Source organism: Gymnodraco acuticeps, unplaced genomic scaffold, assembly GCF_902827175.1.
Source record: "Gymnodraco acuticeps unplaced genomic scaffold, fGymAcu1.1, whole genome shotgun sequence".
Taxonomy (NCBI): Eukaryota; Metazoa; Chordata; class Actinopteri; order Perciformes; family Bathydraconidae; genus Gymnodraco; species Gymnodraco acuticeps.
Window position 1 is genome coordinate 854,173 of NW_022991180.1, and position 16,626 is coordinate 870,798.

At 39.2% G+C, this 16,626-nt stretch overlaps 2 protein-coding genes across 3 annotated transcripts in view; one reads left to right on the forward strand and one right to left on the reverse strand.

Annotated features, from left to right (window-relative positions):
* Positions 1-3,641: 3,641 nt before the first annotated feature.
* Positions 3,642-9,825, reverse strand: fbxo5 (F-box protein 5). Of its 2 annotated transcripts, XR_004571228.1 has the most exons (7): positions 9,672-9,825; positions 8,272-8,935; positions 7,717-7,887; positions 7,301-7,391; positions 6,114-6,326; positions 4,083-4,480; positions 3,642-4,027 (listed from the first exon to the last, which is right to left on the reverse strand). XR_004571228.1 is itself a non-coding variant. In XM_034237673.1 (6 exons), exons 2-6 carry the CDS (start codon positions 8,925-8,927, stop codon positions 4,220-4,222), a joined length of 1,392 nt encoding a protein of 463 aa, XP_034093564.1. In that variant the 5' UTR covers positions 8,928-8,935; positions 9,672-9,825; the 3' UTR covers positions 3,642-4,219. The 2 variants fall into 2 exon arrangements, 1 of the variants encoding a protein (XP_034093564.1); XM_034237673.1 differs by having other exon boundaries at positions 3,642-4,480.
* Positions 9,826-11,909: 2,084 nt separating this feature from the next.
* mtrf1l (mitochondrial translational release factor 1-like) overlaps positions 11,910-16,626 on the forward strand; it is a 6,801-nt gene continuing 2,084 nt past the window's right edge. Inside the window, exons 1-6 of the mRNA XM_034237682.1 lie at positions 11,910-13,477; positions 14,065-14,144; positions 14,291-14,395; positions 14,579-14,657; positions 15,658-15,821; positions 16,404-16,521. Coding sequence (XP_034093573.1) covers positions 13,048-13,477; positions 14,065-14,144; positions 14,291-14,395; positions 14,579-14,657; positions 15,658-15,821; positions 16,404-16,521 — 976 coding nt within the window. The 5' untranslated portion in view covers positions 11,910-13,047. The remainder of the gene's footprint in view (positions 13,478-14,064; positions 14,145-14,290; positions 14,396-14,578; positions 14,658-15,657; positions 15,822-16,403; positions 16,522-16,626) is intronic.

A 16,626-nucleotide genomic window follows, 5' to 3' on the forward strand; every position in this document is an offset into this window, starting at 1 on the left:
TAACAGGTTTGTTTCCCACAGATCTTATTTTGAGCTATTTTCTAAAATCCTATGGAGAAATATCATTGCTTTGTTGTGGAGGGAAGCCATGCGCAGTTTATTTCCGGGTTTGAGGACGCCTCACTGCAGCTCTCTCTCCTCCTCTTCACACACCACACTTTTCGCGGCACACGTACTTACAGCCAATCAGCTCTGAATTATGTGAGATGACGTATGGTGGGGATGGCAGCACTATGCCCCTATGGTCATTATTTTTTTGCCACACACATTAAATAGGACAATACTCTGAGCATGCGCAGTGTAGTTTTTACAGTCACCATTGATTAAACAGGGAGAGGGAGGGGCAGGATCGGGTTTTGTCCCACATGGCTCAAAACAGCTCAATAGGCACACACTGTAGACACTAATTAGAAGAACACAGACTAAAACAGCAATGTACAGACGAATCAGATGAATAAACATGATCTTAAAATATATTTTATAATTTATCTTTTGCATTTTTTTGTAATCATTACTTTTAATACTTTCTGCTGACACTAGGTGGGGCTGTGCCCCACCTGCCCCTAATGACCAGTCGCCACTGAGTACAGGCCACTGGTGCCGCAGAGATTTCATAAAGTGAAGGAGGTTTTCCTTCTATAAAACAGCTGTGGGCAGCAGATACTGTGAGTCACGGACAGGAATCCCTCAATTTAAATAAAACGAGGCCACGCTTTATTAACTCGTGCGCACGCTTTAGTAACTCGTGCGCACGCTTTAGTAACTCGAGAAAGTAAAACGTGGCCACGTTTTATTTATTTTTCTCTCTATGAACCCTCCAGAGCTCCGTAATTTTTCAATATCGCGATAAATATCGTACCATGGACTTTTATCGCGAGATTATCGTACTGTGAGTTTTTGGTATCGTTACATCCCTACTAATTATATCAGACATGCTCGTCAGGCCTTTGTTTTAAAAATGTACCTCGATCTAATAACTGCTTAGGCTTTGTTTTTTTTGCTGTTAACACCAGTTGACTAAAAGGAAGTGTATCAGTAAAAGAGTGGAGCATATTGAAAAAGAACATAATATACAAATTCACTTAATATCACAAACTCATGATCTGTTTTTCATTCACTCGTCTTGGAGGCATCATTGAGTTCAGAAGAGAATATGTGTAAGGTTGTGTGTGTTTGTGCATGTGTGTCAGTGCTCGAACATGGTCGCAGCTATTGCTTATTTGCCCTTATTCACCTGCAGTAACAGCAGAAACCGATTAATCTCAACTGGAAACATGTGACCGTACTAACCGTGACATGTATATATTAGTGCTGTCAAAATTATCGCGTTAACGGCGGTAATTAATTTTTTGAATTAATTGCGTTAAAATATTTAACGCATTTAACGCATGTGCAGAATGGCCCGCCCCATACGTGCCACCAGTGGCAGCGCCAGGGTATGGCTGGGGTAGGGCTACACCCATACCAAGAAATGGCTTAGCCCCACCATGAAAAATGATGTTAAAGTAAGCAAAATAAAGTCTGCCAACTCGCGCGGAGTAAATTGCACAGACAGCAGTTAGTAAGATTGATTTCAGTAGCCACGGTTTTGAAAACTTTTGTCACGTAGTGATCGTCTTCTCAATAGAACATCTTTGATAACGGCGTGGTGTTGTTGCAGGAAGTCCCGACGGAGAATACTTTTGCTGTAGTACAGGGGTGCACATAACTGGTGCGCAGGTTATGTGCGTAATCTCTCTGAAATGCGTACCGTCACTTGTGTCACAAAGTGCATTTGCGTGCCGACGTACTTGTGAAGCTTTTCCAGAAGGCGGTTAGATCACCGGACGACAGAGTCGGTCTCCGTGTGCACAGACAGGGCTGCTGTTAACGTCGGTCTGTACAACGGAATTGTGCCAAAACTACGCCAACTGGCTACGGAGGGAGACACTCCCCCCCCCCCTTCACTGGAGAACTGCGCTAAAACAGCTGATCACAACTTTCACACTCTGTGGTCACGAACTAAGTACTCCACTAGCCGCCGCCCCCCCCCCCCCCGTCGACTTTCCTGAAGTACTCCCCCGTTGATAGAAATCAACACGTAATGAATTAAGACCCCACGGTTTGATGATTGATAGGTGTGTGGGTAATTGTCTTTCATTTTGACACGCAGAAAAATGTTATAATAAACATAGATACTGTATGTTAAATGGATATATCCGCCTTCTTTCATTTATCTTTCCATTCCCACAACAATATGCATAAATAAATGGCATATTTTGGACATAGTTCGAATGGTGATTAATCATGATTAATTAATTTTTAAACTGTGATTAATCTGATTACAATTTTTAATCGTTTGACAGCCCTAGTATATATAAGAGTTATACATACCGCTATACCTCCTGCAGTTTGTTTTTCTCCCACGTCACAGGACATCCGGCTGACCTATGAGTGAAAGTTTACTGAATGGTCAAATGGGGCATCCTGCAAATGTCAGAGGTAACTAACTACCTGATGTCCCTGATGCTCTTTGCAGCTCCATAGCTCCCCTAAACAGGTGATGACAGATGCAAGCAAACCAGATTTGTTATCCTGGGAATATTTTTTCAATAGATGTTGTGTTTGTTTTATAGGTATTTTCCTCAGGTTTCAGCACAGATGTTTAGTGATACAACATATTTATAATGTGAAAAGTCTCCGTTGAGAATAACTCGTATAATATACAGACACTTTAGTTTGCAAAAGCACAAGTTGGTGCTGCATATGGCATTATAATACAACACAATGTACAATGACTACATACATACTGGCATACTGTGAGTGCATGATTATTATAATAGGAGGGCTTGCGTGACCTATTAAACATGTTAATCATTTCTACCGTTGAATTCCTTATCAGGAGCCAAAAATAATCCTAGATACACAGTACACTTTGTGCCATTATGTACTTGACAGAAAAGTTCTATTTATTCAAATAATCTGCTTGTAAAGTTGGAGGATTTGCAAAGACTGACCAAGACGGACTAAATAAAAACTAACCTTTTTAATTCCACATGTAACGCTTTTTGACACTAAATCATTAGGATGGAAATGTAATGGGCAACCAGCATGGGCAGTATGTTATGCACTAGTCATATTTTCATTTTTGTTCAAGGCAGTTAATAACAATGCTCACTCGTGATGTTGATAATGTATTTGTCTATGCATCTGTTTGTCAAACTGTGTGCTGTCATCAGAGTGCAGTGAAGAGTCCTTTACCCTGAGAAGTGTACACGATGCTGCCCTCTGCTGAAGACGTCTAAACATGACTACTTACATTTCTTCTTCACTAAAATCCAAGTTAAGAATCCGTAAAAAACCCCAACATGCATTCACTTAAACAAAAATGACCAGTCCTCCAATCTTAATACACATTTAACTTTTAGTCATTTAAAAGTTCTTAAGCTGATAATACACTCATGTTATAAATAGAGCGACAGTTCTGTTTCCCCTCAACTGTTTGAAAGTAGCGTTAAGAAGTCACAAATGCCACTGGTTATCTAAGGTTACGTTTAAAGCATATCTTCATGTACTAACTCAAGTGGCTGATTATTTTTTCCACAACTATACAAACTTCAGCTCTAGGATAAGTGTCATTGAGGAATAACAAAAAAACAAGATCAGTTTTATGTAACATTTATTTACATAAAGTAAATATGAACATTTAAACACCTCCTGAGGAACAACATTTATTTAAAAACATATACAAAACTATTTAAAATAGACAATATATGTACATACATTTCATTTTAAAAACAAATATAAAAATTGCACAACTTAAAGCATACGAATCTGCATTTCTTTCTTCTTTTTGGCATCAGATGTGTATGTCGCTCACAGACGACCACAGCTTTCATCAGGTGATGCTCTCTGGTTGATTGTCCCAGCAGTGCGCTATCAAGTGCTTCAGTACGTCGATTCAGTTGCGTAGAGCCGGAGTTATGCGTGTCACAAAGTTTAATGCCACAGTGACACAATTAGAAGTCCAGCTTGTGTTAAAATGTTCCTCGCTGTCCGAGCTTTGGAGGGAGCTAGCGTAGACCGAGGACATTAAAACATTCCTCGCTGTCCGAGCTTTGGAGGGAGCCAGCGTAGACCGAGGACATTAAAACATTCCTCGCTGTCCGAGCTTTGGAGGGAGCCAGCGTAGACCGAGGACATTAAAACATTCAGAGAATAAAACCCCCGTAGCGCTCCATCACAGGCGCCGGATGCTCCTCTTGCTGCGAGCGCTGCCTAGAAGGATCGGGGTCGTCTTCGGGGTGGAAAAGAGGGATCGGGACTTCACCACTCTGCAGGGGTTCGAGCCGTGGAACTTCTCCTGGCAGTAGGTGCAGAAATCGAACTGGCAGTTGAGGCTGGTGCACGTGGCCCTCCGAACCTCGGACAGGTGCGTCGCTGGAGCGCCGCAGAGCTTGCAGGGGCGCAGAGACTCGTGCGTCTTCAGACTGCTGGCCGCCTGGACAGAACACAAGACAAATTCATGTTAACACTAGTTAATGAGTAGGAGCCAAAATGCTGTGGTAGCATGTGTTTATAGTTATACTATCTTCATTATTTGTTAACACCACACACGCTTGTAATTGGTTCAGGGTTCCTGCAGGTTTCACCAACTCAATTTAAGACTTTTTAAGACCACTTTGAATAGAATTTAAGACCTATTTCACTGCAAGAAAGTATGACTGAAAATTGCTAGGAAAGAAGAAATACGTCCCATAATTTTACAAAGTAAACGTATTCATGTTCAACATAAGAACGATGACTGAACATAACAGTACACAGAACTATGTTAGACAAAAAGTGTGTGTGTGTGTGAGTGACAAGAGCTATAGTCAGAGCTCTGCCGTCTTCATGCTGTTGTATGATTGGTGTTTAGCTACGGTATTTAGCGTCCACAGCCCCTCCGCTTTTAGGGTTGACGTAGACTCAAACGTCGCCCGGAGGTTCCCCGGTGTTGTTGCGGGAGTAGCTGCACTAGCCAACGCTAAATTAGCTAAACAAACGCTAATTTTGTTTGCAAAAGGTGCAGCGGGCTTCAAACACGTTCCCCTCCACTGGTTTCAACCAAGCACTAAATTCGATATTTACTTACACGTCCCCATATTTGTAAGTAGATTCGAAGATACCTGATTTCTGACTGCCGCTAGCTGAATCTTGGTTGCTAGGTTACTAGCTGGGTGTTCTCTGATAAGGGGCCGGGGAAATAAAGTTAGTGATTACTGGTTCCATGTTGATTTATTTCAATACAAATTGTTGGGGGGAACTGAAAGGGTCTTACGTACGTACTGGTTACTTTGCAGCCCGGACATTTCCCCCAAAACACATTTAGACGCGATCGCAACACAGAAGTACCTTTCAAATCCCATCATTTTTAAGACCATCTAAATCATATTTAAGACCTTTCTTATTTAAGACCTTTTTAAGGCCTTCAATTCTGATTATCAAATGTAAGACTTTTTAAGACTACGCGGGAACCCTGTTGGTTGTTTCCGTGATTGTCACATGGGTGTGGTTAATGGTATTTAGGGCACCAGGTTTGGTAGCATGACAATGGGGGTGAGCTTAGCTCTGATATATTTTGTTGACCGTATGATTCTGTTTGTTTAGATTTACAATATTAAATATCCTTAAAACATCGAGTTCAGTACAGACTTTATTATTTATACGCGTCACAACAATGAGCGAAGTTTAGCCGTATTCAATGGGAATATAGCCGCCACAACTAGAATCCAAATAATGTAATGTATTTTCCACAGCGTGAACCTGATTGAAAGTCACACCACAGCAGCTGGGACAGACTGTACACACTACACACTAACACAGTTGTGTTGAATGTTACGCCTTCTTTTGCCATCTCAAATCCTACTCTGGGGCAACATTACACTGCCATTGTTTGGTTCAGAGTAATAAAGGAAAATCCATTGCACAGGCTTTATTTTCTTCTTGGCATGTACTGAAATCTCTGTTTAAGAAGGGGCTGTTGCGTGTCCCTCCTAATATGCTTTTATACTAGCAGTACACATTTATATTCAGAAATGCTGGGTTTGATGGGTTCTTGCGCTAGTTATTCTGATTTATAAACAAATTCTTACCTGCATGTATTCATTGAAGCGTGTGTAGGCCTGATGGGGCATGATGTCTTTCTGAGAGTGAGCAGGACGTCTGTTGACCCTGCAGCTCGATGAGGAGGAAGAAGATGGGGTACTTGGTGAGGCCAGGGCCTGCATGCAGGAGAACACCATCCTGGACACAACTGAATCTCTCGTTAGACCACAGCCCTGTTGCCTCGTGGAGTTCCTTGACTCCTGAGAAACGAGAAAAAGGAAACACATTAGAACATGAACAGCATATGGAGTAAGTTGTTCAGCAACAATCTCACTGATGGCCAGAGGCACAACAATGCAAGATTCTTGCACAACTCAGTGCTTGGTCCTACAAAGGGTGTACACCAGGGTGGGAATTTCACGACGGCCACGGCCGTCGTTGCCCCGCACTTTGGCCGTGATGCCCTGTGAAAAAAAAATGCAATTCACGGCCAAAGTGGCCTTGGTGCCCCTGTCAAAAGTTCCAGTGTAAACAACGCTAGTAAAGTCATATTAGTGCGCGCAGTAGGATAGTCCCGTGTCTGCTCTGCTGTGATTGTTCCGTCAGAAATGCCTGTAGGGGCCCGACAGCCTCCTCCTCAGCCGCGGGAGCAAGACAAGCACAGGTAAGCAAGCGGACCAAGCTGTTTTGATATGATTTAACTGAAGTATGTGGTAGTATTTGAAAGGACTTAACATTTACGTGTTTATAGAAAGTACTATTGATAGGTAATTACCATTGTATTAGCCTATTTAAAGTCGACTCGTTACATTTTGTCATGAAAACTAGCGATAGCTAGCTAGTTTGGATAGCGCTAACGTCTTCCCTTCAAGGGGTCTACATCTAGTGTTGCTTCTACAAGCTAGCAGATAGCTGTCACCTTTGAATCTAGTATTTTTCTTGCTAAGCGGTTTTGATATAATACATGACTGACTTGTGTGGTTTATGGCTGAACTTAACGTATACGTTAAAGAAACACTATTGCTATTCAGCCATTTGTAAAACGACTGGCGTTGACGTTAGTGCTACACTTTTCAGTCATGTTGATTGACCAGCGTAATTTAACCAAACGGCCTTTGTGCCCTGTCATGTGGCCTTTGTGCCCTTAAAAAAAATGTGAACGGGAAGGCCAAATGGCCTTGCCCCTAAAATGACGAAATTCCAAGCCTGGTGTACACTTGTGTGATGTCCTCACCCTGAGTGCCTCCTCAGCTCTTTGACACCTGCTCAGAACTGCTGCATCCTCACAGATGAACCTCCTCCATGTCCCGCTCACTTTCTTACAGCTGAGGGGGAAAAGGTAATTGTATGAGGACTTTACACAAGAGAAAAATGGTAACTATAATAATAAAAATGTTAAAAAAAGTACAATTTCTAACAATTTCTGACCAGTATGTTTTAACTCTCAACGTTCACGTGTTGTCACTTGTGTGCAGTTTCTTAAACTTAAAAAAACGTAGTAATCAATTCAACAATAGTTCCAACGCGTCTTAAACTATAAACTGTGACTTCAGCTGATAACATAAACAAAAGTAAACTTTCTTTACTTCAGCATCTAGATGGGTTTTGTGTCGACACAACTTGCCACATAGTAAAGCATTTGTAATTTACCTGATGAGGTCCATGTCTCCCAGCAGGGCCAGGATGTTGGTCAGGATCCTTCTCATGTTCCTGGACAGAAGACACGAAAACACGTCGATGTACTCCTGGCCCATATGGCTTCCGATCACCCGATCCAAAAGATGACGCTCTGCAACCTTGTTGACGATGCTCCAGTCATAACTGAGACACAAGAAGACAATTGTACATTTTCATTTAAGTCCAACTGAAACAAGGAATCAAATTTGACATTAGTTTAGGTTTAGCAGAGTGGCCCCGTAAAATGAGACCCCAAAATGTATCTCAGGCATGTCTGCCAGCTTTGATTGTGGTAGGGAATGGTAGTCGTTTATGGTCCTAACCTTTAAAATGTTTCACTAGATATGCGACAATGATGGATACAAAATTCCTAACTCCCTTTTATCATTGGGAAGATATCCCAAAAGCAGAACCTTTTATACTATCCCACATCTAAATGCACACTAATGGGTAGGTCTGTGTGTTACCTATTGTGTGCAAATCGGAGCAGATAAAGTCTTTGTTATCAGATATGCGTAATTATCTTACCTCTTATTCTTACGATAGTTCTTGGCAAGCTCTTCACACACTGTCTTCTGGAACTTCAGTATGGGCAGGTTGGGGTTATTGTGATGCTCGGACGGGGTGGATGACAGCGAGTATGCCACAGTTCTCCTTTTATGGCAATCCACAGGAGTAGAAGCTACCTCCAGAGACACTTGCCGGTTACAGTCAGTCCTTCCTTTACATTTAGTGGGAGTATTATTTGGAGTTGTCTTTTTGTTATGCTTCGCCGCATTTGAAGGTGGCAGGGGTGCTGCTGCTTTTTTATGGATGTGTTCATCCTCTTCCTCCCCATGATTATCATTATCACCACAATAGTCATTATCATGACTATTTTGCAGAGACAGATAGCCACTGTCCTCAAACGCTTCAACCAGAGTCCAGTCATGCTCTTTGTTGGTGCTGTTTTCCTTGTTGTGGACTGCTTTGGTGTTGTTGTTGTTATGAGAGAACAACTCTGTGGTCACTCCTGCAGGTGGGCACTGGGGTTTGAGGGGGAGGGGCTCTTTCACTGGGGAAGCTTTTAGGTGAAGCACCCTGGAGTCTGCTGCAGCGCTTTTATCCATATTGTTGGCCATTGTATACTCGTAGTGAGGGCATTTCATGATGACTTTCCGACAGTAAAACACACTGCGCACCATGAAGATATCTGGATAAAAAAGACAAATCAGGAGTTAATTGAGTTAACAAATATTCAATGTGACTGCCAGGCAACATGGCTTCTCTTGTGCAAGCCAACCTAGCTCCCCGCTAATCGAAGGTAACTAATGCGTTTCTTGACATAAGAGAAAGTCATAAGAAGTGACTATATTGCAGTTAAACTTGTATTATTAACGTTGAACACGGTTGGGGTAGTTTAGTTTATATCACTTTTCAAATAATAGATTTTGGCGCGATGTACGTAGATTTGGCGGAAACGTATCGGTGACGTGAACGTACCTAGGTCCCTATAGCAGTCTTTAAATGCATACGCTAAATAAGTGGGTAGTTACATTACGTGTATATTGTACTATGATATGTTGAACATTACGGGATAAGTGCTTTATATCAAATACATCGCGAAGTTATCACTATAATCATGCATTTACGCGCGTACAGTGGGACGCTTGGGAAGTAGCTTCTAACCAAGTAGCTAGCTTTTATTACTTGTAGACTATTGCATTCAGAACTCAAACTAAGGTTCTTATTATACTCTGAAATGCAGTATATTTTCGGCTGAGATTGTTCAGATAATATGCATTTCTCAACGTTTAACCAACACTTATTAATCTTAATCCAGCTAAATTAAAGTGTCAATGCTATTAACAAAGCTGACAGAACATCCTAATACTTAATAATAACATTAGCAATTAATAGTCCATAGGATATTAAGCAAAGGCTCTTACCTTAAGCTTGTAAATATCGTTATCCAAAGCTGACCCTCGCTTCCCTCCTTTTTACCGCTGAGCTATCTTTCGTCTGACTCCTGTGTTTGCCAATTCCAAATGAAATGTTCCTCAACTGAACATCCGCCAGTTTCTGCTTCTATTTGAAATCCGTGCGCAAAATGCGGCAACCAATCACATCGAGCGGGAGTGTGTCCCTTTAAACCATATCAACCAATGGGATTTGAGGTTCTAACATTTTGACGAAGTGATGTCAGTCGACGTGGTTTCCGTTCCGTTTCCATCCGATGTGAAACACTGAAAATTCACTGTACAAAAAGTGTCATATACAGTACTGAAGTATAAAAAAAGTAGTACGCCGAATTGAGTGTGTTACAGAATATGTGTATTAATATTGGAGAGGTTGTTGACGGTAAACCTTAAAAAAATGAATTAATATATGTCAAGGGAGTGCATGGTACATCGACCTGTTGGTTTTCACGTAAATACAATTGAAACATCTTTAAATAGTATTCCTGAAACAGTTTCACTAAAATGAAGCATTTTAAAGTTATGTTCAACAAGTTTGATGTTCCTTAAAAACGATCTGATGGACAGTTGACTTTTTACAAATGTATAGAGCATGTATATAAAGGGGGAAGGTATCTTGCGTATGATTCTGATTACAATTATTATGTGAAATTAATTATATATTTTCAAAGGGTCTGCTGGAAGTGATGAAAATGATATTTCAGATATTTATTTAGCTGTCTACTTCTAATTGTTGTCAGGAATCCCACTGTTTGAGAAGAAGAACAGTCAGACTGCATTCACAGGACAGTCCAGTTCACACCCCCACCTGGAATGTGTGATGTGGCTCTTTCATTGAAACCAGGCAGGGGAGGGGGTTGCAGGATGTAGTTGGTTACTTTAAATATTTCAGATGCATTATAGGCAAATACAACAAGGGTGCCAAATCCTCTCCCAGTCATAACCAACATATTTAGACAACAACAAAGTGAAGTTGGAAGTTGGACAAACAAGTACAACTGAAAAGAAAATACCTTCTGCAGTGCCAGTACCACACAGACAGAGAGAGAGATACGTAAGCTTACCCTTCTGACCTGACACTGATAATCTTTGCATACTGATGTGCATAATGCTAATGAATGATGATCCGCATCAATCCAATTTGCAAGTCCTCACAGTCATTACTATTTTAGGAGACAGCACAATCAAAGTTGGCAACTGACCCCATGCGTTGTGCAGTATGAGAATTCACTAAGGTTACAAAACATGGGCGTCACTTTGTTAGAAAAAGTGGTGGGGACAATTTCTCCAGATTTAACATCAGCATAGCAAAAGACAAAAGAAGTCCCTCCCATGGGTGTTGTACCTTGAGCACCTGAGGGGGAAACCAATGAATAGACCTCTGGACCAACGATATGTTTCTGGAACATCGCAGACCCAACTATAGGTGTTGCTGTGATGTGATTTGGAGTGAATTTGTACCTTTATGCACAAAATGAGCACACAGGTATGGAGGACAGAGCACATGATACGCAAATGTATAACATCCTCTGTTTTTATTGATTATATTGTGTTGTTTTTGTTTTGTGTACCTTGTACGGCGACCTGAGAGCTTAGAAAGGCTCCTTTATAATTAAAACGTATTATTATTATTATTATTATTATTATTATAAATGCATAAATACAGGAATAAATACAGGATTAAATGAACATAAGAAAACATGTATAAAAATATGTAAATATATAAATACAAATATATAAGTTGAGAATAAAACAGAACTTTCATTATTATATATCTTTAATGTATTTCTACATGTATTTTAACTTACATTTATATATTTATTAATTATAACAAAATAATAATAATAACACATTTTTAAAAATAAATTCCTAACAAATTTAAATGGCAATAAAGACAAGTAAAAATACAATGAATAAATCAATTAAATAAAAAAGTGATATTGATACATAAACAATGAATAATTAAATAATAATTAATATGAATCATATTGAAATAAATAATTAGAATAACAATAATAATACACAAACTTATAATGAAAAAAGAAAGAAAATGTTTTGATAAATACATGCAAAAATAATAATAACACAACATAAGATAATATAAATATATTAAAAAGAATATGATCAAAAATACAATAAAAAATGAACTGAATACAAAACAATAAAATAATTATTAAAAAATCTATAATGACGTGTACAACATAACATTATAATTATAGTAATGAAATAATAATACAAATAATAAAATATAATACAATGATAATGAAATAAGTAAAATAATACATAATACAATCATAAAAACGAACTAGGCAAAGAAGGTATAAAGATATTTAAAATGAAAAAAACTGTTTTACTAAAACCAACAAAAATACGTAATGAAAATAAGAATTCCTACTATTTGCTAGCAACACCTGTATAGACCATGGATGTATAATAAGAAGGTATAGACAGGATTTACAGTGTCAGGCTACAGACTTTCTCGTAGGAACCATTATATGTGTGTGGCCAGGGGGAAATTATTTTAAGTCTTGAAAACGCTTGTTCTCAAGACAAAAGCACACTCACATGTTGTGAAAACGAACTTGCAAACCGAACCCCTGCAGGGGGGTCTGTCGGGATTTTAAGTCTGCAGTCATTTCCGTAGAAGAAGAGCTTACCCTCTTTGCGCATGCGTACTACATTCAATATGTCTGCGCCCTTCAGCAAGGTGGTAAAAGGAAGCATATTTTCACAACAACTATTAACAATCAGTTGCTAGACTGCCTTTAAACAATTTAAGACCACATTTTTGTTATTTATAGTCACACTGCTGTTCCGATAACAGGATATATCTAATGGAGAAATGTTAAGGTTTGTAATTGGATTTTAAGAGGATTTATTAGCTCAAAATAAACCCTCATTGAGTTGATTACCTTCTCAATGCTATCATTTTGTTTTCTAGGTTAATAGCCATAGCAGCTTTTTATAAATTCAAAAAGATATTTCCTGTTTTAGCTGTATTGGTCTTAATTCGCTGGAAACCATGACAAATTGCCAGACATTGTTGGCGACATAAACGTATTAATGAATATACAATTGTATCAATTTAAAACACCGCTTATCATTACAAAAACGATGCCGAATTCTAGAATGACTTGATTGGAAACAAAAGCTATCTTAACATAGCAATTGTAAGAACATGTATTGCTTTTTTTTACAAATGAAAAGAAAAAATACCAAATTTTTCTAGTGGAATTTGGCTAATGTTTGCTCCCGGACAAGAGAGGATCATTTGCAAAAGCCAAGTCATATCTTGATCTGACCCCTCAGTGAATCTTCACAACAAATCAGATTATCTTTTCACGCAATGGCTTTCAGAAGAGCCATACACCTTCTTCCAAGAGGAAATGATTGTGTCTACAGCTTGTGGATACCTTGTTTACAAAAGTCCCCAAATGCCATCAACCAAACTGTCAGATTTCCTCGACACACCGATCATCGCTGTGGCAGAACTACAAGAACTCTTCACACCGGCACACCTTTGATGGTGGCCAAGATACTGTCAGTGGATGAGCTTTTTTCTAAGACATCCCTGCAAGAATACCTGAAGAAGATGGAGGCGGAGTACAATGAATGTTTGAGAGCAGCCAACAGCGGTGTGCCAGAGGAGCAGTCCAGTGAGGACACGCTGATGTCCAAGAGGACCAAAGTGTCCCTGCTGGCTCCTCTCATCCAGAGCATCAGAGAGCTGGACGCCAAGCAGAGAGAGATGGCTGAGACCGAAGCGCTGCTGAAAGGTGAGGCGTTATAGCAAGCCCTTTAAATACCACTCAATATTACAACTTACTCATAATGTCATTGTGAATAGTTGCAATTATCATCACCTTATATTCTACCTCATACCGTTTTTATAGAACACATTTATTTCTAACTGCACTGATGGATACATATACAATAACTTACTTATTGACTTGTTTACATTTTCTACTGCCTTGGCCGTATTGTTCTTGTATTTGTATGGCTTTGTTGTATTGTCTTGTAAGCGTACTGTTCTATGTATCATAGGTCTAATTTATCGTCACTTTATATATTATATTAAACGTTTTAGCTTGTATTGTCAAAATGATACTTATACTGTCTGATTCTGTTATGTGTGATTGCACCATCGGGAATGCTTGGGATTTTGCTGTACTCTGTAGTGACAATAAAGGAATCTAATCTAATTGATGATATCTACAATGCAATTCTCAAAATACAAATATGAACTATCAATCTCAATTCAGTTCTTACTTGTTGACCTTTTTAACTGATATCAATAAATCATCACATGGCACAAATACTATATATCACTGCATCATTGAATTCATTTGGTTTCTCCTCATAGATGAAGACCCAGCCCTGCGAGAACTGGCAGAGCTGGAGAGTGAAGGATGTTTGCAAGAAATACAAGATATTAGACAAGAGGTATTTAGTTTGCAGCATAAAGTAACGTTGCAGTAAATAGTCAATTGCTTTCCATTGCTGATTCATCGTCCTGTACTTGTTCCACTTTAGATGTTTCATTGATGTTGTTTTACCTTTCTTTCATATTAACCTGCTTCACCAATCAGATCCTGAATCTGTTGATCCCTGAGGAGGAGGCAGATCTGAGCGACCTCGTGCTGGAGGTCACAGCCGGTGTCGGGGGTCAGGAGGCAATGCTGTTTACCAATGAGGTCTGGAAGTATTTATTTTTATTAGATAGTGGGCCTTTTGAAAAAATAACTGAATAAGAAAATCTTTACATATTTTTTTATATAGAGAAAAATATTGCATTTCAAAATGTCGTACCTATGTGAATTACTCATTTGCAACAAACCTGTATGTTAACACGCCGACTCGTCTTTTCTCCTCTGAAGGTGTTTGACATGTACCAGGGATATGCTCATCACCATGGCTGGTCCTTCGACGTCTTGGAGTACATGACCAATGACTTAGGTTAGTGGGCACAGTTTGATGTGATTTTAGCCGCATTATAGAGTCGGGTAACGAAAAATCATTACAAACCATTTTCCAGCACTTAACATTTTCACCAAATTGTATTTGGGGGGCAACATCATCGTGGTCGATATCTTAAAACCTTTGCTAATAGAACAGCAACTGACTGAATGTGTAGCTTAACTTTGGTAATACTATTTATGTAACAGTCGTGCAAAAACCGTTACTAGGTTAGAGTATAATTTAGGATACAATTGGACTCAGGATAACATAATGTTAGGAGAGCTGGATTGCTTGTCAGTTTTCGAAATAACAGTGCCTGGTCATGTATACACCTTCGTCTGGATTCTGTTATTTTGACTGTCTGAATATGCCAGGAACATCACAGTGTGAATTCTGTTTCTGTTTCTTCTATATAAAGTTGACAGTGGAAAAATACACCATTCTGTGTTCTAACTTGCGACTGAAGGTACGGATTGGGTGGTAATAAGATACAGGATGTCAGCACAAAAATGTAAAAAACCTTCTGTTTTCGACTTTCGTATCAATATTGCAATACCTAACCCTAAACTCAAGGGGGAGCCCTTTCTGTGTCACAGAACTTTTGAGTGGTCACTAAGTAATGCCCATATACAGTATGACGTTTAAATAAGACAATTGAAGACACATACAAAAATATGTTGTTAAGGAAAAGTAAATACTGAAACAGATATTAAATAAACCGATTAGAGTCACTTTCATGAAAACAAACATTTGACCATTCTACATGTTGTACCAATACTTCATAGTTTATATGACCCAATATATGCTCATTTTAATTCATTTCTTATTTCATAGTTTTTCATTTTTATTTTTATCTTTAATTGTATTAACCTGTGTGAATCTGTGCTGTCCTGTTTTTCAATCTTACCCTGTTGCTGTTTGAACTACTGAATTTCCCCACGGGGATTAATAAAGGTCCATCTTATCTTACACTTTACTCTTGGTACTTGTTGCTCAGGTGGAGTGCGCAGCGCCTTGGCTAGCATCAGCGGCTCTCAGAGCTACAAGAGGATGAAGTTTGAGGGCGGAGTCCATCGGGTTCAGAGGGTTCCCAGGACTGAAAAACACGGCAGGATGCACACCAGCACCATGACGGTGGTTATACTGCCCCAGCCCACTGAGGTACAGCTTCACAAGATGGAATAACAATGTTTTTCTACAGGCATCATTACAGGTGGATGGAAAATGATTCTGAATTGCAGAATTTTGGAATAGTCAGAGAAGATTACTTTGTTGTAACTAAAGCAAAAGCACTCAAATCTTTATTGTTTTATATTTTAGAATCAAATGGCCTCTGGTCAAGACTGTTGCTGGGATTACTTTTTTCGGGTTGTCCATCTGAATTTTCGAAAACTGGCACTGATCTCCAAATTTGTTTTCCCTTACAAAAAAGTCTAAAAAATCCAGACATGAATTTGGACAATTTCACACAAATGTCTTATAAGGTACAATGATTACAGTTTGTTTGGACATGAGTGTAAACTGCAACTTGGTTGGCGGAGACATGGTAAATATGGTTGGCATTTATTGCTTAATCTGTGTGTATTATAAATATGAGGAAAACAAAAAGGATGTGACTTGGTAAAAGTTTAAAAGTTGTTTCTCCGTTCATAATTGGAATAGTACAGGTAGGATATTTAGGAGAAAGCTTGTTCTTCTGCACATCTGGTGTTACTTTAATAAATGATGATGTGTACCTGTCAGATCTCCTTCACGATAAACTCCAAGGACCTGAAGATTGAAACTAAGAGAGCGAGTGGAGCTGGAGGTCAACATGTCAACACCACAGACAGTGCAGTCAGAATCGTCCATCTGCCCACAGGTAAACACTGTAAACACCTTACGTTGTAATAGTTAGAATTAGTGGGACATTAACAGTGTGACCCCAAAAAAAGGTTTTAGCCTTTGTTGACTTTATTTTTATTTT